At 43.5% G+C, this 22,145-nt stretch overlaps 1 protein-coding gene across 1 annotated transcript; it reads left to right on the plus strand.

Moving 5' to 3' along the window:
• Positions 1 to 15,871: 15,871 nt before the first annotated feature.
• On the plus strand, positions 15,872 to 16,405 carry LOC138760000 (uncharacterized). Its single transcript, XM_069930640.1, has one exon. The coding sequence runs from the start codon at positions 15,872 to 15,874 to the stop codon at positions 16,403 to 16,405; it is 534 nt and encodes a 177-aa protein (XP_069786741.1).
• Positions 16,406 to 22,145: the final 5,740 nt, after the last annotated feature.

Genomic DNA, 22,145 nt, shown 5'->3' on the forward strand with positions numbered 1-22,145 from the left:
TGGAAAATATGCTGACCGGCTACATCACGGTTTTGTATGGGGACACGAATACCCTCCAAGTGTAAAGCCCTTCAAAAGGTAGTGGGCACAGCCCAGGACATTAGAGGCAAAATCCTCCCTACTATTGAGTATATCTACAGGGAACACTGCTGGGCAAAGATCCACACCACCCAGCACATGCTCTGTTCTCCCTGCTGCCATCAGGAAAGAAATATAGGTGCCACAAGACTCACGCCACCAGGTTCAGGAACAGCTGCTACCTTTCTACTCTCAGACTCTTCAACAGCAAACTCAATTAGGGACTAATTTAAGATTAAAGATTTTCTTTGCTCTCCCTGTATTGCGCAGTCAGTTTGTTATCTGTTTATTGTTCTTTTGATTGTTTACACATTCACGCTGTGTGCAGTTATTTTTGCACTACCAATTAGTGGTAGTTCTGCTGCACCTGAAGGAAAAAGGGATCTCAGAATTGTATGTGATGTCATGTATGTACTCTGACAATAAATCTGAAATCTAACATAAGACATAGCCCAATGCAATACTGATGTATACGCTACCCTAGCAGCCCGTACAGCTACAGTAGTGAACCCTGAACCATCAGGTACCACAGAAAGTTTCTTTAGCAGTGCTGTCGGATAACTTTCCAGCAGAGAAATCTGCTGTGGCTGCCACTTGTTGTACAAAATGGAAATGTTTCTTCTGTGCTTTCTCTTACCATTCACGGGATAACTGCCCAGCACACATTGTGCATGAAAGGACATTATGTCCGGGTGTGCAAATCCAAGGCCTCAACAACCTCAGTGCCAACAGTGGTCAATTCTCAGGTACTGGCTACACTTACTCATGTGCCACAAGGACTCACTCAAGCTTCAACCTTTGTGACTGCGAATGGTAAAAGGTTAAGTGCTCTACTGAATTCTTACAGCACTGATAGTTACATTAGCGAGAAAGTCAAGCGGGAACTAAAACAAAAGGTTCACCCATCCAGTAAAGCCATTACTACGGCTCAGAAAACTTTAAACACGAGTTCGCAAGGATATGTTGTTGTTGTTGACCCAACTCTTAGTCTTAATAGCCAGCTATACGCTGCCACACAACTTGGTGCATTGAAGGACCTATGTTCTGACTTAATACTTGGCCAGGATTTCCAGCGTCAGCATCTGAGTGTGAAATCTGAATATAGAGGACCCTTGTCAGAGCCAACTGGGAATGGTGCTGATCATTACTGTGAACGTCAGCAGCAAAAACATAGAAGAGCCATCCCTTTTTCCAAACTGATCACCAAGCTGTAAACCAATTGCTGCCAAATCAAGATGCTTTAGCAAAGATGATCAGGACTTCATTGCAGAGGAAATTTGTCAATTGCTTTCAGAAGGCATAATTGAGATGTGTCTATCACTATGGCGAGTCCAAGTGGCAGTGGTGAAGGATCCTACCCATCGACAGAAGGATCAAATGTGTGTGGATTATTCACAATCGACCAATACACTGCATTGGATGCTTAACTCTTGCCAAGAATCGACAAAGTGGTGAATGAACTTGCAAAATATAGTGTGTTCTCTACCTTTGACCTGAAAAGTGCCTATTACCAAGTGTCACTCAAGGAGTCAGTTAAGAAGAACACGACTTTTGAAGCCAATGGATATTTATACCAATTTTGTAGGATTCCGTTTGGAGCAACAAATGGGGTAGCTGTCTTCCAGTGAGCTATGGACAAGTTAGTTAGAGAAGAAAAACTGCAAGGTGGCTTCCTTTATTTTGATAATATCACTATTGATGGAGATGCACAAGAGGGACAGGATCAAAATGTAAAGAATTTCCTAAAGGCCATCAATCAGTCTGTGGAGTCTGAGATTTCCATTAACGTCCTTGGATACTGTGTGGGGAATGGTATCATTAAGGAGAGAACACGACTGGCGGGTGAGCGGGGAGAGAGCAGCAGCCCAACTCAGGCAGGCAGAGAGAGAGTGAGAAGAGAATGCGGCTCGGGTGGCGAGCGGGGAAAGAATATGGCTCGAAGTTCATGGAGGTCTAGTGAGGGCAAGGACAGTTGGAGCCTGCCGAACCATTGACACCAGGGGGCAAAGGGACCCGGGTGCTGAGCTTCATGGCCCGGGAGGAAGGAGGAGAGAAGTGAGCCGGCACCAAGGAGAAGGTGGTGGTGGGGAGAGAGAGAGAGAGAGAGAGAGAGAGAGAGAGAGAGAGAGAGAGAGAGAGAGAGAGCAGGTGAGGGGATGCTGGGGAACGGCCAAGCCCGAGCAGCAGAAAGATCTTGACTCGAGGGAGGAGCAGGTGTTGGGAAGCCCCCCCGGAAGCTGAGCCGGTGCAGAGGGACCAGATAATAGGAAGCAGCCCAACAGCAGCCGAACCAGGCCGGAAGGAGGCAGACAAGGGTGTGGCAGAGTCCGATGGGGTGAGCTTCTTTTTGTTTTAGTGGGGGATCAATGGCTGACTCCATTATCCGCATAATCCCCCACGCAGCTGGAACCTCTCTGTGGGCATTGCTCATTGAGCTGGCTTCAATGCTGTGTCACTCCATAAAAAGGGCTTATGTTTTGCGCAAATCTGTACACCACCATTTAAATTCCATAATCCGGAATAATCTGAATACCAAGAAGTGTCTGGTCCCAAGGATCGCAGATAAAAGGATAATCACCTGAATTACAAAGATATTCTTAATTGGTCTTCTTCCTCCAATCAGCTTCCAGCTATTGCCTCTCGCCTTTCTATTAAATTCTAACTGTAACTGTATAATTAAATTGAGTAAATCTTAGAAAGCAGCCACAAATTTTTTCATTCTCACAACATTGTTTATATACCAGGTCTTTTAAACTGTAATTGACAATCGGGGTTCCATGACTTCCAGATGCTCCCTTAAAGGGTTCCACGAGCTAAAACGTTTGGGAAGCCTTGATCTAGAAAACAGCAACTCTTCATCGACTACATGATTGATTAGAGATAGTCAAAATAGCTTTGTGTGTGGTAGATTATGTTTAACCAATCTTATAGATCTTTATGAGGAGCTTATCGGGTAAGTTGAAGGAAAGGCTGTGGATCTTGTCTTCATGGACTTTAGTAATCATTATGACAAAGTCCTGCTTGGGAGGTTAGTCTGAAGGTTCAGATGCTTGGTATTTGTGGTGAAGGAGTGAACTGGATTCAACAATGGCTGGACCGGAGAAGCCAGATAATGGTGGTGGATGATTGCTTCTCAGACTGGAGGCCTGTGACTAGTGGTGTGCCTCAGGAATCAGCGCTGGGACCATGTTGTTTGTCATCTATATCAATGCTTTGGATGATAATGTGGAAAATGGATCAGCAAATTTGCAGATGACACTAAGATTGGGGGCATTGTTGGCAGCAAAGAATGTTTTCAAAGCTTGCAGAGGGATCTGGACCAACTGGAAAAATGGGCTGAAAAATGGCAGATAAAATTCAAAGCAGACAAGTGTGAGGTGTTGCAATTTGGAAGGACAAACCAAGAAAGGACATATATGGTAAATAGTTGGATACTGAGGAGTGCGGTAGAACAAAGGGATCTGGGAATACAGATAAATAATTCCCTGAAAGTGGTGTCACAGGTGGATAGGGTTGTAAAGAGAGCTTTTGGAATATTAGCCTTCATAAATCAAAATATTGAGTACTGGAGTTGGGATGTTATGGTAAAGTGGTATAAGACATTGGTGAGGCCAAATTTGGAATATTGTGTGCAGTTTTCATCACCTAACTACAGGAATGTTATCAATAAGATAGATAGAGAACAGAGAAGATTTACTAGGATGTTGCAGGCCTTCAGGAACTGAGTTTCAGATAAATGTTAAACAGGTTAGGAATTTAGTGTAAAAGAATGAGGGGAGATTTGATAGAGGAATTTAAAATTATGAGGGGAATAGACAAAGTAAATGTGGGTAGGCTTTTTCCACTGAGGGAGTGTGGAATGAGCTGCCAGCTGAAGAGGTGAATGCAGGTTCAATTTGAACATTTAAGAAGAATTTGGACAGGTACATGGATGGGAGAGGTATGGGCTAGGACTGGGTGCAGGGCAGTGGGACTAGGAACAAAAATGCTTCAGCATAGACTAAAGGATTGAAGGGGCCTGTTTCTCTGCTGCAATGTTCAATGTTCTACAGCCCAGCCTTCAACATCATTATTCTCTCAGTGCTGGTCAACAAGCTCCAAACCCTGGGCCTTTGCACACCCCTCTTCAACTGGATCCTTGACTTCTTCATTAGAAGATCACAGTCAGTACGAATTGGAAACAACAACTCCTCATTGGTGATCAACACAAGCGCATCTCAAGGATGTGTGCTTAGCCCGCTGCTCTGCTCACTATACGCCCATGACTGTACGGCCAGGCACAATTCCAATGCTATCAACAAACTTGCTGATGTCATGGGTGTCAGCAGAATCTCAAACAGCAATGAGGAAGCATATAAGAGGGAGATAGATCAGCTTGTTGAGTGGTGTCACTCCAACAATCTTGCACTCAACATTACTAAAACCAAGGAGATTATTGTGGACTTCAGGAGGAAGTCAGAAGAACATGAACGAGTCCTTATTGAGGACTCAGTAGGGGAGAGGATCAAGAACTTTAAATTCCTAGGTGTCAACATCTCTGAGGATCTTCCTGGAGCCTCCCTATTGATGCAATCACAGAGAAGGCTCGCCAATGTCTATATTTATGAGGAGTTTGAGGAGATTCTGTATGTCACTGAATACTCTTGAGAACCTCTGCAGGTGTGTTATGGAAAGCAATCTGGCTAGTATAGAGGTTCCAATGCTGAGATAAAGAAAAAAACTCCAGAGAGTTGTTAATTCAGCCTGCAACATCACAGGCACCAGTCTTCACTCCATCAAGGACATCTACAAGAGGCAGTGTCTTAAGAAAGCAGTCTCATTCGTCATGGACATCCACCACCCAGGCCATGCCCTCTTCATGCTGCTACCATCATGGGAAAAGGATACAGGAGCCTAAGGACGAGCACTTAGTGGCACAATGTCAGCTTCTTCTCAACTGCCATCAGGTTCCTTAATAATCAATGAACCCAAGACACTGCTTTACTTTGACTTTTTCTTGCTTTTTTAAAATGTTGAAAGATGGTTTATATATAAATGCACTGTGATGCTGCCACAAAACAACAAATTTTTGACATATTCTCAACCTTCCTTTCCCATCACATACAATCCCTTACTAATCACAGAGAACCGATGGCATAGTGATTACTTAAAGTGGTATGTGAGCGGAAAGAAAAAGGTTGAGAACTATTGACTTAGATCCTTAAATATTTACAAACAACAAAGTTGCAGAATTCCATATATTTACACAACTAAGTAAAATCATTTCAACTCATCTCACTCCAAAATGGCTGATCACCTTCCAAAGCCCTTCCTCTAGTTCTGGACCCTGGACCCTGTGGCCTGAGGAAACAGCCTCTTGACATTTATCCTATCAATGACTCTGGGAATCTTATATCTTATATCTCTCAGTGCGCTCAACCTTACATAATGTTAACCCCCAGTTAATGTAGACCAATATTATTCCATTGCTCCTGATATGATAACTTCTCATCCCAAAAATTAATCCAGCAGTTCTATACTGCACTGACTAAAGGCAAGTCCATCATTCCTTAAATCAAAAACCAAAGATACACTGCAACTAAATAACGTTTTGCATATGAAATCTCAATAAAATGTCCTTACTTTTGTGTTCCAACCACTTGCCTTCCAAATCATTCTCTGCACTTGCATGCCTGCAGCAACTTTCATCCTTTCTAACACCTCGCCTACAAATAATACGGTAATTACAAATCTTGGCATTTTATTGATTGAAATAAAAGCCTTTAGGCACTTTTACACAGCCGATGAGAAACAGAAAATTTTCACAAATTTTCTGCTCCACTGGCAGTATAAAAATGTCAAGACAGAATTTATTATGCAAATTTCATTCCATAATTTTTCCACCAGGATCCCTACACATTTTTATGGAGTGGCTGGGCTGCAATTTAAATTGACCACAGGCACTCCATAAGAAATGGGCCTAATGAATACGACGTTCCCTCTCTGACAAACTCCGCAACACAGGAGAGCTGTGTAAAAGTGCACCTGTGTAAATGACCACACCAGAGGTATGTATGCTCATTTTTTTTTCCAGAATAATTCAGATGTTACTGTGTAAAAATCAGCATGAACATATTATATTGAAAATCAGCTCTCATTTAGCTAAATTAAATTTGCATGGATTAACATCTTACTAAAAGTATAGTTCCTTATTTCTGACTTATATATCTCCCTGATAAATGCAGACTTTCCTCTCTTTCTAAATCCCTTCTTGCTTCTCAGTGACATTTCCTGTTCATAATCAGGCTTTGTGACCTTAATGTGTTTTCCATATTCTCCTCACATGATGCACATGAAATGGAAACTTTCCAAATATTCCATGACAAGCTTCCCCTCCCCCAGGCTGCAACCTTAAATGAACCCTGTAACTAATAATAACCAGTCCCATATAGTCTCATACCAGTGAAGCCACATTCAAAATGAATTCCATATCCCTTCCCATACTTTATCGTTGGTGTCACTGCTGTTCTTAATTGAAAGTTATACCTTCCTTTTTCTTATTATCATTATCCACTGATATAACTCCTCAATCGACAAGGAGCCTTTAGGGGCTAAAGATTAACTATTGCATTTCCATGGAACAATTACTGGAGCATTAAAAAGCATTATACATTATTTTAATTTTATTTGAGTATCTTCAATTAAAAGTATGGGAACTGCAGATTGAAAAGTTGCTTAACTGAATCTCTTAATTATTCAATTTGCACTTGGTGTGGGAAGCAAATGTAATTCAAATGTGTTGTTTCCAGGTGGTCATTGACATTGGCATGAGAGCAAGGGGTCATATAATGAAAGCTGGCAGCATCAACTTAAAGCACTATCTGCAATGTAAAGGAAAGGGCACAAATTGATTACATAGAAGATGACAATGTTTGTTTTTGGCAGTTTGCCAATTTAATCCTCTGCAAAATTCAGTCCTTTATGTTTGGGGGAGTCCAGTCCATGTCCCTTAGGTGCCTTGATTCACTATAAATCACCAATGAAAGCATTTCAAAGCCATTAATTGGCTGTAGAAAAAAAACTGAGACATCCTGAGATGGAGATGCAAGTCTTTCTTTCTACCTCTCTATAGGCGTTTTTTATGGAGGGCCTATGCTTCGAGGCTAGCTCCATCCACGAAGAAAAATCTACCCTAAAAGGCAGCTCCTGTGCTGCTTTTATGAAGAGCGGTGCTTCGTAGCATCATCCAGAGCCGATGGGGGCTGGACAACTGATCCTGTAGCGCCACCCACCAACATGACATCATACACGAGCACCAAGTGGGAAAGAGCCCTTTAGCAGAATGGCAACCACAGAACTGGTGATATATTTTGTCTTAACTGTCAAGCAACCAAACTTGCAGTTTTCACTCACGGCATTTCTGTAAGCCAGCACCTTCCTCTCCTATCAACCCTGAGTGGTTTGAATTTCCTATTTACTCTCAGGGGTCTGAATGACTCATAACATGGGAATCTCATTGTCCTATCAGGGAATTTCAGTCTACTTTCTGATACATGATATCCAACTCTTTTGAATATTCATGTAACCTGCCTATTTATTGGCAGTGAAAACCAGCAATAGATATGTTTTTGATTCTGATTCTATAGGAGCGTGCAAGATATATATTTTCATTATTTAAATACGATATTTTCTCACCACATCTGTACTTTTGCCATCACTGCGAATTTTGGAACAATTCATTGCAACAGCGTTGTCGAGTAAGGTCAATCTTTAAATTGTCAAGTGATTTCAATGGGACAAACAGTAGTTCAATTTGTACAAGTGGCCTCCTGCAACCACCATACTGAACTGGTGAAAGAAGATGCATATCTAACAGATTTTTAAAAAATGTCTGGCATTGCGCATGTATAAAATATTGATGTTTTATGGTTGTCGCCTATTGAGTATTTATAAATGTGTCCAAATATTTAATGTTTGCTGTCTGTATGCCTAATCCAAATCTAGAACTGTAATCAAAATATCAAAGCCCTGAAAATTCAAGGTAACTAATGGTTGTGGAAATGGATGATAGGTGGTTTGGCAGTCTGGAAGGAAAGTGCAGTTATACTTACATATCATTCTGGATATTTTGACTGAGAAGTGAAAGCTGGAGAAAAAGCTATTTATCTTTATGTAGAATCATAAATATCCCTTAGCTCTATCATCAGAAGAGATTTACACCCAACAACTTGTTAGTTCATGTACAAAATGGAGCTGGGAGGGATGTTGAAGATGTCAATAACTGCCTGCTCACCGACTCATTCTGATACGTGGAAACTAATAACTAATAACAAGAAAATTCCTAATTCATGTTATTATAATAACCCCCAGCAAGGAAGCAACAATGTATATGAATACTGCAGTCGGTTGAATGGTATGAGCCAATAATTAATGAATGGATTTCAGGTAGAGCATTGTCTCATTTGTGTTTTCTGGCTCCAAACTGGTTTCTCAGGACCCAGAACAATTTCCCTCCATTATAGATGGATGATTACTCTCTTAGATTTTGACAATTTTAACAGATATTCACATTTTCAAACCTCTTTGTGTATAAAATTGAATGCAATTTAGTGAAATTTAACGTGAGTAAAAGTTAACCCAGATACTTTTTTTCGATGCCAAATAGAAACAACAGTGACAGAACTTCACCCATCGAAGTTTGAGATAAACATGACGAATTCACAGATAACATACTTTCAACTCATACAATTTTAAGGATTGTTAAATGTTTGTATTCATTCAAAGGTTTTGGGTGTGGTTGGGCAAATTAGGTAACTGCCCCATGTTTTGCTGAAAGAGATGGTGGCACGCCCTTTTCAAGGGCTGCTGCAGTCTTTACATTTAAATTTAATTTCGACATTGTGATGAGAGTATTCCCAAGATACTGTCTGGCAGGATGACATGGCATGGCATCTCTCGAACAGATCTCTCGATCTCCCCATGTCCTTTTTGATCCAAATTACAGGCTTAGAACGCATTTTCTATGAGCCTCGGTGAGTTGTTGTGCTTCAATGGATGAAGGAGCAAAGGAGACATTTGACATGCTTTTCACTTTGGGGTGTCTCCTTCTTCAGTGTTGGGCCTACCAGTGAATATTTTAATTCTGCCTTTGGGGAGTTGACATGAGTCATCCATTGTGCATTCCTTGATCTCTGACATGGTCTTGCAGTCAAAGTTGTGTTGTTTTTGGTGGAGCATCTCTTATTATGTCTCTGTGTTACCGATGGGCCTCTAAAACAAGAGTTAATCAGGTTATTGGGCCAAATCAGTCCACGTAACACCAGATTTCCTTTCCTAAGGAACAAAGTTTTCCCATAACAATGGAGTTGTTGCTCTTATCGATTCCAAGTTAGATTCTAGATGTGTTTCTTCAGCTGTTTTATTTTACAATTTTGATGTACTGCACAGTAATAGGACTTCCACAAGCTCATGCCTCCAAATACACCAATCAACCAACAACCCCCGTACGTTTTTGAAGGATGGGAGGAAACCAGAGCACCTGGAGAAAACTGTGTCAGTTTCACGGAGAGAACGTACAAACTCCTTATGGATAGCTCTGGATTCTGACCTGCTGGTATAGTGTTATGCGCACCGCTATGCTAACCGTGCCAGCCTGTTGTGGGATTTGAATTCGTAGCTCTAAATGCCCACTGTAATGTGCGTCAAAAGAACCAAAGACTTCTTGATCCAAACCAAGGCTTTTATTAACTAAAAGACTGGAGCATATCACAAGTAGGTCGACCAGTCCAGAATGACTTGGTCTGGCGAGGAGCAATCCTTTAAGACCTGCCAGTAGGTGCGGCTACACTCTTAGCCAATCACAGTCATCCTACACTACCATCTGTACATATGTACATATACATATTGGTGATAGAATCTGTACTATCACACCCACTAAAATAACCACTGAGCAACCATCCATACTGACCTTCCATGGTCACAAGAACTTGAGAGAGCATTAAGTTTGATTAATTTGTCCCTCACTGTTTCAGTCTGATGGTAGATTTTCTGTCCCTTCTGTACGTTTGAGTCTCGAGAAGGTTTGTCATAATTGGTTGGAAATTATTCATCAAACCTTTGATACTTTGGGAAAATGCTACTGTATCAGCATCAGATAAAAAAAATTTAACCAAGATATAATTGTGGTAAAAGAAAAACGCTAGGCTGGATATTTGATTCATACAATGAAGATACAGGCACATTGTCTTATTTTTGATTGTATAAAATAATAAACATAGGGTGTAACTAAAGTGAACTGAGTGATTTTTAAATATTTGAATGCAAGGTGGATCCAAAAGAATTAAAGAGTCTGTCACAGGCTGATGGCTTCATCACGACATCATCAGCCTTCCCCTAGCTATCTGCTTTATGAAGCAAGGTGGAGCAGCGCTCCACTCCACCTCTGCCACAAGCCTGAAGAAGGATCAGAGCCGGTATCTTGGAGCCGCTCCCAGAGCATTTATGAGGGTAGGGCTTTACAGTCACTTTTTAAACTCTATTTGAGGATCTTTTGTATGGTAAAGTTGCTAGGTTTCAAGGTTTCTCTGCAGAAATAAAGGGCTGTGTGTTAAGCTGCAGAAGAATGTGTTACATCAGGATGAAAGATAACAAAATTGATGTGTCTTTGGAAACTGTCCCCAACTTCTATCTTCCATTGTTAGTCCACAGACAAGCATCGATTTAGGAGAGATGAGTTTCCACTTAAGCCTGTCAGTCTGCCAGTTATAAATATAATCTTGATTTAATGCAAAATTGGAGTCACAAAAAACAGCGTTTTCAAAAAAAAAGAACACATGTACAATACCTGTATTTGCAATCATCTTTTTTTATTTCTTACAATCATTTTATTTCTTTAAAAAGCAATAGAGCATCCGTTGCTTGAACATGATGTCACCAGCTGCGAGCAAAATCCAAAATGCTTTTGAGCTGGAGGATTTTTATGTGGTCCACATCCTGGGTCTCCAGCCAACGTAGGCTAGCCTCGGGATACTCAATGACTTCAGACACTTTCAGGGGTGGGTGTGGAGGCTCCTCATTCTCATCCTCCTGTGGTTCGGGAACTGCTGATATAGCAATGTTACTGACGATCTCGGAGTCCGTCAGATGCTCATACGTCAGACATTCGTCATCGACAGAGTACAATGCTGAAAATCCTCTTTACTAATTTCAAACAGTTTCTCCGACTCAAGCACCTCTTCATCTGTGAAGCCATAGAAAACTTGCATATCATAATCATCTTCATCTTTCTTGATGTATTTTTGTGTTGAAAAGGCTGGGCCCAGACCCTTCTCCCAGCATTTTTCCACAAATGAGGAGCTGACTGTTGCCCAGCCCTTCCCACCTAAGCGGTAAACTTCTTTAACATTCATGCTTTTCAGATTGTCTTCCAGTGTTGTTGATTTGTCTATAATCTACAAATTAATTCATGCCTGTAATTCTGCTTGAACACAGATCTGGGGACTGGATCTTAGATGTAGTGTTCTTTGGAAGGTAAGAAACTCTGATCTTTCCATTACGGCTTAATAGGTTGGCAGCTGGTGGGTGGGGGGGACAGTGGTCAAGCAAAAGAAGAACTTAGGGTTCTAGCTTTTGCTTACGCAAATGAGCACGGACAGCAGGGACAAAAGCTATGTAAAACCAGTCCTCAAAGCTGACACAGGTCATCAAGCATTGCTGCTAAGTGTGTACTCGAACATAACGACTTCATGTTGACATGGTGGAAATAGCAGGGCAAGCAAAATTTTCCAATCTTGAAGAGTTTTAACTTGTGTGTACTAGTCTTGATAACACAAAACAACAACATCACATGATCTATGCGTTATTTGAACTCCTCTCATCGATGAATTGCTAGACAGCATGCAGTCTGGGATCATCTTGTAGCAGAGGCCTGTTTTGTCACAGTTGTACACTTGTCCTTTGACGTAGTCACATTCTTCTAAGAGAGTTTTCAGTTCTGCTGGGTATTCACTGGCGGCGGCACTGTTGGTTGAGCTTATTTCTCCAGACACTAACACTTGAGAAATCTCATGATGATGTTTAAACCGGTCTAGCCATTCATTGCTAGCTTTGAACTGTAAGGTTTTTCCATTGATCAACTGGTAAAACTTCTTGGCTTGAGCTTTGAGAATAGGTCCAGAAATTGGAAGGCCTTCCGAGCATGCTTGAACAAACCACTCATACAGGGAGTCATTGAGGCTAACATCTTTGGCTGCCCTCATGCATTTGGCCTTTAGTTCCGCCTCTTCCTCAACTTTCAAAGTCACGCATAACTTATCTCACTGAGATTCCCAGCTACGAAGTGTTGATTCAGGTATGCCAAGGTCTTATGCAACTTGATCACGTCAAGTATGCAAAGCTGATCTTTCACTGAAAAAGATTTTCGTCTTCAAAAGGTGTGTTCCATTTTGACCTGAAAACAATTTCAATTCCAGAAAGAGGTAAAAAAAAAAGGGGGCTGATTGCATTACATCCGGGTTCGTATTAAATCAGGGTTCCACTGGATGTACCAATACTTTGTCTCCACAGTGGAACAAATTGCTTCAATCTTCATGATTGCAGGGTCCCATCTTCACAGAAAATTAATGTGGTATTTGGAATGTGCTCGCGCTCAAATGTATTTCTATTTTCACAAGATATCTCATCAAAATATACATCACCATTTCAAACCTCAATGCATTTTTCCACTCATGAAAATAAGCAAACATTGGACACAATTTGAAACTGTACATTTCACAAAGAGCAAATCAAATGAACATCGCAAAACTTAAATTCTTTAGTTATGATGTAATACTACATTTTATTTCTGCATGACCTTGCAGTAATACAGACATCACTACATCAGTTACTGAGAAATGATGAGAAATGGAAATGGAGGAAGAAACAGCATAAAACATATAGCTTGTGGTGAGGAGCCCAGGAAATGGAAATAATGATGAAACTTGAACTTGTTTCTTAACAGGGTGGATGATGGCCAAGAAGTAGCATTTGCATCACATACTTAGACAAAAAGTGAAATGGATTATGCTCATGTTGAGAAGATGCCACATTAAACAATTAAGATTTCATGGCTTGCTGGAAGAGTTTGCTTCAATCTCTATACTTTATGTCACTCTCACATAGTTGGGACCACTCACACCTAATCAACCACAGCAGCCACATCACCTAAACATTCCTAGATTGCTCAGAGCTGCACTTTCCTCTTTCTTGCAAGGGAGAATGCACCAGCAGGGGACAAAGAAAGAACACACCGGTGATCCTGGAGGTATCAACATAGGATAATAGAAAATGGAGCCGAACAGCACAGAACAGGCCCGTTGCCCATAATGTCTGTGCTGCTAATAATGCCAATCTAAATCAATCCCATCTGCTGATACTTGATCCATATCCTTCCATTCCCTGCCTGTTCATGTGTCTGTCTAATGCCTTTCAAATGCCTGGTTGTATCTGTTTATACCACCTCCCCTAACAGTGCATTCTAGGCACCTACAATTCATTCTGTGCAAAAAAAAAACTTCTTTCAAATCTCCTTCTCATCCTAAACCTATGCTCTCCACCCAGAGTAAAGGACTCTGATATTTACCCTATCTATATCTCTTATAAGATGATATACTTCTGTTAGGTCGTCCCTCAGTGTGCAGAGTTTTGCACTTGTGTTGGATTTCACTTACCAACCAGAAACATTGCTCAATCTCATCAATTCTCTCAAGGATTCCCCCCACCCCCCCACCCCATAATGAACCATCTAATTATAAATATCATGGTTTCCATGGTAGGTAGGTTCTATCACTGGTCTTGGTGTTGCGGTGAAAATGTAGAGAGTTCCCATCACAGTTCTGGAAATCTCTGTTTTTCCAGAGGATTCAGAACATTTCTTTCAATTATTTTCCAACAAAACAGTCAAACAGACAAATTCAAGCCCTGGTACACTGACAGTCCAGCAGCATGGGCGTTACCCTGTCCTGAATGGATGAATGAATTGACCTTATTATTCAGTGACCAGACCTTGACTTACAGTGCGCAGTAAGTCCAAAGCAACTGGCTCATACAACTACCACAGAACTTGGGAATTATTTTTACCATCAGGATGAATAGCACTCACCAGCCTAATGTGCAACTAGCAGCACTGTGATGGAGAGGAATCCAAGTCAGTTCAAGGAAAAGATTCAGCCTTTACCAAAGGGATGTCCAAGTCAATTCCTGTGCAGTCTCTTCCTGTTGACCCCTGGCAAAGGAGAGCGTTTCTCTGTATCTAGCAAGCCACAGTAATACCCTTGACTCATCTGAATACTGGAAACCACGAGATAGTGCTTACAGTGCTGGTGTAAATTTCAGTGCATATCTACATTATACCATGCATATGACAATAAAGTGATCATTTTAGTTTTAGGAACTCAGTAAGGAACTAGCACATATGTTAAGGACCACAATCACCTTGACTCTCACAGGCATATGTCTTCCTGTTTGTATTGAGGAGGACCAGGATTGACCAACCTCGACTACATATTAATAACTCAGTAGTGAAGAGAGAAGAGAACACAAGTTCCTTGTGTGAAAGTACGGATTCTATCACCGATGTGTATATGTATATATTGTAGTATAGGATGGTTGTGATTGGCTGAGAGCATAGCCACACCTACTGGCAGGTCTTAAAAGGTTGCTCCGAGCCAGACCCAGATCATTCTGGACTGGTCCACCTACATGTGATACGCTCCAGTCTTCAAGTTAATAAAAGCCTTGGTTTGGATTAACAAGCCTTTGATTCTTTTGACGTACACTACAATTTTATTAACTAGAAAGTTTTCAAGGGATGGAGCGTATGCTGTGACCGGAACGCCTCAACATTGACCTGCAGTCGGCTACAGCTCCAAATGACTTTAAGCACTGGGTGAGGTGTTTCGAAGCTTACCTACAACTCTCTGACCCTGCCGTGGTGGAGGACAGCCATCAACTACTTGTATTGATCTCTATGGTGTCCCTGAGAGTCTATGAGAGCATCCAGGACACAGCCATTTACGCCGAAGACGTGAAGGTGTTCAAAGGACTCTACGAGCGAACGGTAAACAGGGTCTACGACTGCCCGGTGAGTCCTGTAGAGTTTAAAGCCAAGCACTAAGAGAATTGGGCTGAGCCTGTGCCTGCTCAGACAGAGCTGCTGCTGAGACCACCGATGATCTCATTCGGGATGCTTACATGGCCGGGGTCCGATTGAATGAGGTGAGGCAGCACCTGCTAAAGCACAGGGGAGAAAACCTAGAGGACATGATCCAGATTGCAGAGACAATGGAGGATGCAGTCTTAAGTATGGACGCTTACTCTCAGGGCTGGACACCACACTATGAAGTGAGTAGGATGCCCTCTCTCAACCCTACTACCCCACGGCTCACCAATGGCCTGTCGGCTGCTGCAACACTGCCTGATGTGACCCTGAAGTGGTACTTCTGCAGGAGGGACAAGCACACCAGGTCCCAGTGTCCGGTGAGGAAAGCCAGGTGCCAGAAGTGCCTTAAAAATGGCCACTTTGTTGTAGTCTGTCGCTCCAAAATGGCCATCATCAAACACAGAGCCTCGTGTGAGGCCAAACCGTCACCCTCCCATTCAAGCATCTCTTCTTCAGAGCTCTTGTCCAATGAGAGTGAGGGATCCACCACGCGGCAGCACCTGACGTCACGGGGCTGGTGCCGAGTGCGGAAGGTACAACCACCATTGCCGTGATGACATTGGCCTGTTTGGACCTCCCACACGGAGCAACAACCACCATGCCCCAGCCCCAACTTCAATGACCGCTGCCGCTGCCATCGCCTCTACCAACGCTGCCGACCAGGGACCCGCTGCCACTGACACTGCAGACCAGGTACCTGCTGCCACGGCCGCCACTACCGACCAGGGACCCGCCGCCACTGACGCTGCCGACCAGGTACTTGTCACTGAGGCCGCTGCTACTGATGCTGCCGACCAGGGACCCGCCACCACCAACGCTGCCAACCAGGTACCCGCCGCCACGGCTGCCGCTACCAACACTGCCGCCACCACCGACGCTGCCAACCCGGTACCCACCGATGCTACTGACCCTGTACCCACCGCCGCTACCGCCAATGACTGCCCAACTAACCACCCCACCACCGCCAACTTCAAGCAGCAACCCCCAGCACTTACCATTGGCTGGCCGACACCCCCAGCAGCCTGCAGGCAGCAGCCCCAGCTCCTCGATGCTGACAGCTCTAGCCCGACTGCTTCTGTGATGTCACCACGTGCACTTCAGGCCCGAAGCTGTGTGACAACATCACATAAGACTCCACTGTTCCCAACATAGGTCGCTGCATCAGTGACCCTGGACCAGGACTGCTCCATCCCCTTACAAAAGCAATGGAACTGATTAAAGTGCATGGACACCATACCAATTGCTTATTTGACTCGGGGTCAACCGAGAGTTTTATTCGTCCAGACCTGGCCCACCGTTGCAGACTGGTTATTCTCCCCACTAACCAGAGGATTTCATTGGCGACCAGGTCGCACTCAACTGGGGTAAAGGGGTATTGCGTGGTGACCCTGAAAGTCCAGGGCATCACATTTACCAATTTTAAACTGTTAGTCCTCCCCCAACTGTGCGCTCCCGTATTGCTGGGAATGGATTTTCAGTGCCAGTACTGAACTATTACCCTGCACTATGGGGGGCCCCATGCCCCAATCTCTGTCTATAACCACTCCACTCCAGAGGCTTACTGCCAGTGACAGTCCAAACTATCCACCCCTGCACCCTGGTGTCCCACTTGTAGCCTCTCCACCTTCCGGGTCGCAAACCTGGCTGGAAACCAGTGGCATCAAAAGCCAGCAGTATAGTTACGAGGACAGGAAATTTATCACAAGAAGGTGCACAGACAGCTGGAGGAGGGCATTATCGAACCCAGCTCAAGTCCCTGGAGGGCCCAGGTGGTGGTTGTTAAAAACGGGGAGAAGCCGCGGATGGTGGTTGACTACAGCCAGACTATCAACCACTTCACCCTTGCGTACTACCTCCCACAGATCACGGATGTGGTGAATCAGATCACCCAATACCGTGTGTTCTCCACCATTGACATGTTCAGCCTATCACCAGCTCCCGATCCGCCGAAAAGACCGACTTTTCACGGCCTTCTAAGTGAACGGGTGGCTGTATCAATTCCTCAGGGTACGCTTTGGGGTTGCGAATGGTGTCGCAGTTTTCCAGCAGGAAATGAACTGGATGGTAGACCAGAACAGGCTAACAGCTACTTTCCTGTATCTGGACAATGTTACCATCTGCGGCCATGACAAGCAGGACCATGATGCCAACCTTGAGAAATTTTTTTCAGACTCCGATTTGGCTGAACTTAACCTAAAATTTCAACAAGTGTGTCTTCCGGACCACTCGGCTCCCAATTCTAGGTTGTGTGATGGAGAACAGGGTGGTAATGCCAGATCCTGACCGCATGTGTCCCCTCATGGTCTTGCCACCCCCCCCCCCCCCAAAAGGCACTCAGATGCTGCCTGGGTTTCTTTTCGTACTATGCCCAATAGGTTCCACACTATGCCAACAAGGCATGGCCCCTTATCAAGACCACCTCCATCCCCCTGTCAATCAAAGCCAGAGTGGCCTTCAACCGCATCAAATTGGACATCGCCACTGCAACGCTGCATGCCATCGATGAGTCCATTCCATTCCACTTTGAACCAGGCCGGCCGGCCGGTAGCCTTCTTCTCCAGGACCCTCCAGAGCCCTGAGAGCTGACATTCCTCTGTCGAGAAGGAGGCCCAGGCCATAGTCGAAGCAGTACGTCGTTGGAGGCACTACCTCACTGGCAGGTGTTTTACACTGCTGACCGACCAACATGCGGTCTCGTTCATGTATAGCAATTCCAAGCGAGGTAAGATCAAGAATGGCAAGATCGCTAGGTGGAGAATCAAACTCTCCACCGTCAATTATGACATACTGTACCGGCCTGGTAAACTCAATGACCCACCAGATGCGTTCTCCAGGGGGACTTGTGCCAACAGACAACTGGACAGGCTGCAGAGACTCCATGAGGAGCTCTGTCATCCAGGGGTCACTAGGTCCGCGCACTTTGTTAAGGCTCGCAACCTGCCCTACAGAGTCGAGGAGATTCGCTCCATGTCCCAAGCCTGCTGAGTACAAGCCCCACTTCTTCCGTCTGGAGAACATCCACGTCATCAAAGCCACCCGACCCTTTCAATGTCTAAGCGTGGACTTCAAGGGGCCCCTACTGTCGACCAACCGTAACACCTACATTTTTATGGTGATCGACGAGTATTCTCGCTTCCCGTTCGCTGTGCCCTGCTCAGACATGACCACCGCTTCAGTCATAGAGGCCCTGCACAGCATCTTCGAGTACCCCACTTACTTCCACAGTAACCGGGGGTCCTCGTTTATGAGCGCCGAGCTGCGACAGTACCTTCTGGAGTGTGGTATTGCTTCGAGCAGGACCACCAGATATAACCCACATGGTAATAGGCAGGTCGAAAGAGAGAATGCCACCGTCTGGAAAGTGGTTATGCTTGCCCTCCAGTCCAAAGGCCTGCCCACTGCTCACTGGCAGGACGTGCTCACTAGCACCCTACACTCCATCCGCTCCCTCCTATGCACCACGACCAATGCCACCCCCCATGAAAGGATGTTCTCTTTCCCGAGGAAGTCTGAATCGGGAATAACCAAGCTGGCATGGCTCATGGTTCCTGCAACGTCACGTCCGGTACTCAAAGAATGACCCTATGGTTGACCGAGTGATGCTGCTCCATGCAAACCCGCATTATGCATACATTGAGTACCCGGATGGGCGGGAGGACACAGTCTCGGTAAGGGACCTAGCCCAAGCCGGATCGGACCCAGCAGTGCTCCCAACCCAACCTCCTCCAACTCCTTCTCCCCTAGGTCATGTGCTTGAACAGAGGGATCAGCACCACCCCACCAACCCAGGCCAGCCTGTTGACAACACCGTTGGGGAATTGAGCAAAGCGGTGGCCACACCCAACGAGCCCACCAGTGACACGACTCCAGCGACCCCAATACCAGCACTACGGCGGTTACACCGGACGATTAGGCCCCCCTGACTGTTACAGCACCTAGCCTCCCACCAGTTTCCCCCCCCACCTTTTTTTTAAACAGCCCTCCATTCACCCTGGGGTCAGTTCTCAAAGAAGGGGTGAATGTGATAGTATGGATTCTATCGCCAATGTGTATATTGTGGTATAGGATGGTTGTGATTGATGGAGAGCATAGCCATGCCTACTGGCAGGTCTTAAAGGGTAGTTCCTAGCCAGACCCAGATCATTCTGGACTGGTCGACCTACATGTGATACTTTCCATTCTTCTAGTTAATAAAAGCCTTGGTTTGGATCAACAAGCCTTTGATTCTTTCGTCGTGCACTACACCTTGGAGTCCACTTAAGAAGTGACCTATCCTTGGCGAACAACATCTCCTCACTTGTCAGGAAGATGCAACAGCACTTCCTGAGAAGACTGAGGCAAGCAAGGCTACCAGCGACCATCCTGTCAACTTTCTGCAGGAGATCTATTGAGAGCATCCTGATTGGCTGCATCACAGTGTGATATGGTTGCTATGGAGCATTAGATTGGAGGTCAATCCACAGGATCATAAGAGCAGCAGAGAGGATCACTGGGATCTCCCTCCACCCAGCAACATGGTCTAAGGCAATCATTGTTTAAAAGATGGCTCACAAAATTGTAGAGGATCCCTTCCATTCCACACACAACGTCTTTCAGCTATACCATCATGAAAGAGATACAGGAGTATCAGAGCCAGCACTTCCAGGCTGAGAAACAGCTTCTTCCCATGTGCGGTAATGAGACTGCTAAATGACTGAATGACCAGCTAATACAACCCTCTGAGACTATACAATTTATTAGAAAATATTTATTTATTTTTATATATGTATATATGTGCTGCATAAATATTGTTTGTCTGTATATGTATGTTTGCATGTTTTTGCAACGAGGACTGGAGAATGCTGCTTCATCAGGTTGTATTTGTACAATTGGATGATAATAAATTTGAACTTACACAATGGTGTGTGCAGCACCTGACGGAGTTCAATCATACCCTTGTTATGAAGTGAACATAAATGGCCTAACTAGGGTTGTGAGGAGAGGATTGCTTTAATGGCCCTCAATGAACATGGCCATTGGTGAGAACTCTTCCAAAACTCACATTATCTTTTGTCATCTTGTGCTGTTCAGTGTGGTCATTTTGTGCTCTCTAGGTTATGCCCCAATCCAAGAGAAGCCTTAAAAGATCATGCCTCTCAGGAAGCAACTTATTTCAGCACAAACTTTTCCATCAAGAAAAAGATCATTTAAACACCAGGCAATCCATTTACCAAAATATCGGAATGCTCCAAAAGCTCATTGAAAGACATTGGTGGCCAGAAGCCATAAAGATGGAATAATCCAGCAACTAATCCAGTAATTTAAGTGATTGCCATTTTATTTGATTAGCTCTGCTGGAGGTTCTTCCATTCTATTTAAACAGTCAGAAATATATTCACATATTTTGCTTTTCATTTTTGATCCTTTTATATCTGTTAAGTACCTAAAATCAAAAAGCCACATGACTTTTTTTTGCCCCATTTGGGGAAAATAAAGTTGAATTTAGCAAAGTAGTGAAGTCCAATAATGAAAGAGAATGGCTGCTGTAGAAAGGGAAGCTGCCGACTAAATATCTCTCCCATTTAACTTCTATGAGTCAATAGAGAGTATCCAAACCATCCACATGCATTTTATATTACCTCCAAAAGCAAGACAACCTGAGAGGCAATTGCCTACAGTCAAAGTACTTAATGCACTTGGGACTTTGAAAATATATTAGTGCAATATGAACATAAACAACTAATTTTCAATATACTTTAAGGAGATGAATCATTCATTCATTTGAAAGGTAGGGTTCATATTTAGATCACACTGTACCTACACAAGTATACAGATGAATATTTTGTTTCTGAAGTACAGTCATAATTTTCTATGGCAACAGATCAAAAGTAGGACTACTCATATAGGCACAACTAACTTGATAGTCTGGTTTACTTTGATTGTTGCAGAAAAAGAATTAGCCAATATCTCTAGGTGCAATGACAACATCTTGTAATGTCATTGAAACAACTGCACAAAAGTGCCAACTATACTGATCAACACAGGATACAATTATGATCAAGCGGATGACTCATTATGACACTTACTTATTATTATTTCATCTACACCACATCCAGACATTGGGTGAAGCAAGGTCTTTATTTGATGATAAAATTCAACCTCATTTTTAATGTGCCAGCACCGTGCCTCAACAAAAATTGAGGAAAAAAGTAAATGAAGATCAAGATCTTAGATTTGGTGCAAAATCCGGTCTGCAGGGCAGTAATAATCTCTACCTCCCATCTTAGATTTAGTTACGTCCAAAAAATCCCTGAAGACACTAAAAAATACCATCAGCATGCTCACTGCAAAATTCCCCTGATTCACTCTAAGCATAGCTTAATGTTCCTGCCCCCTCCCAGGCTAACATCCCAGCAATCAGACACTAATAACAACCAGTTGATCATTATTTTATATGTTCTTAAATGAGTTTCATTGACCTGTTATTCTGCTCTGAAATTGATGTGTACTCCAGTTAATTTTCAAATGCCTGTTGGGACTGGTTAATATTCCACTGGGTCTCAACATTCTCATGTTTCATGTCAGTTACATAGTTGTTGGACATTTCCTCTTTTTTCATGGCACCAGCAGGTCTCTAACTTATTGAAGTATTTTATAGTAATTCTGTTATCCTCAACCACTCACTGTCTCTGAAAGAAGTTTCTTTTTCCCCCTCTTTTCCTCCTTTCTTTTATTTGTCAGTCTTTGATGCCTTTGAACGTCATTCAAAAGAAAGTTTTTCATTGTTTCTCAGTATGCCTGACAACAATATTATTTAAATGGAGACAAGCTAGGGAGTGGGGAAGTGCAAATGGATCTGGGTGTACTTGTTCACCGGTCACTGAAGGCTAGCATGCAGGTTCAGAAAGCTGTG

This window comes from Narcine bancroftii, chromosome 1 (assembly GCF_036971445.1).
Source record: "Narcine bancroftii isolate sNarBan1 chromosome 1, sNarBan1.hap1, whole genome shotgun sequence".
Classification (NCBI taxonomy): Eukaryota; Metazoa; Chordata; class Chondrichthyes; order Torpediniformes; family Narcinidae; genus Narcine; species Narcine bancroftii.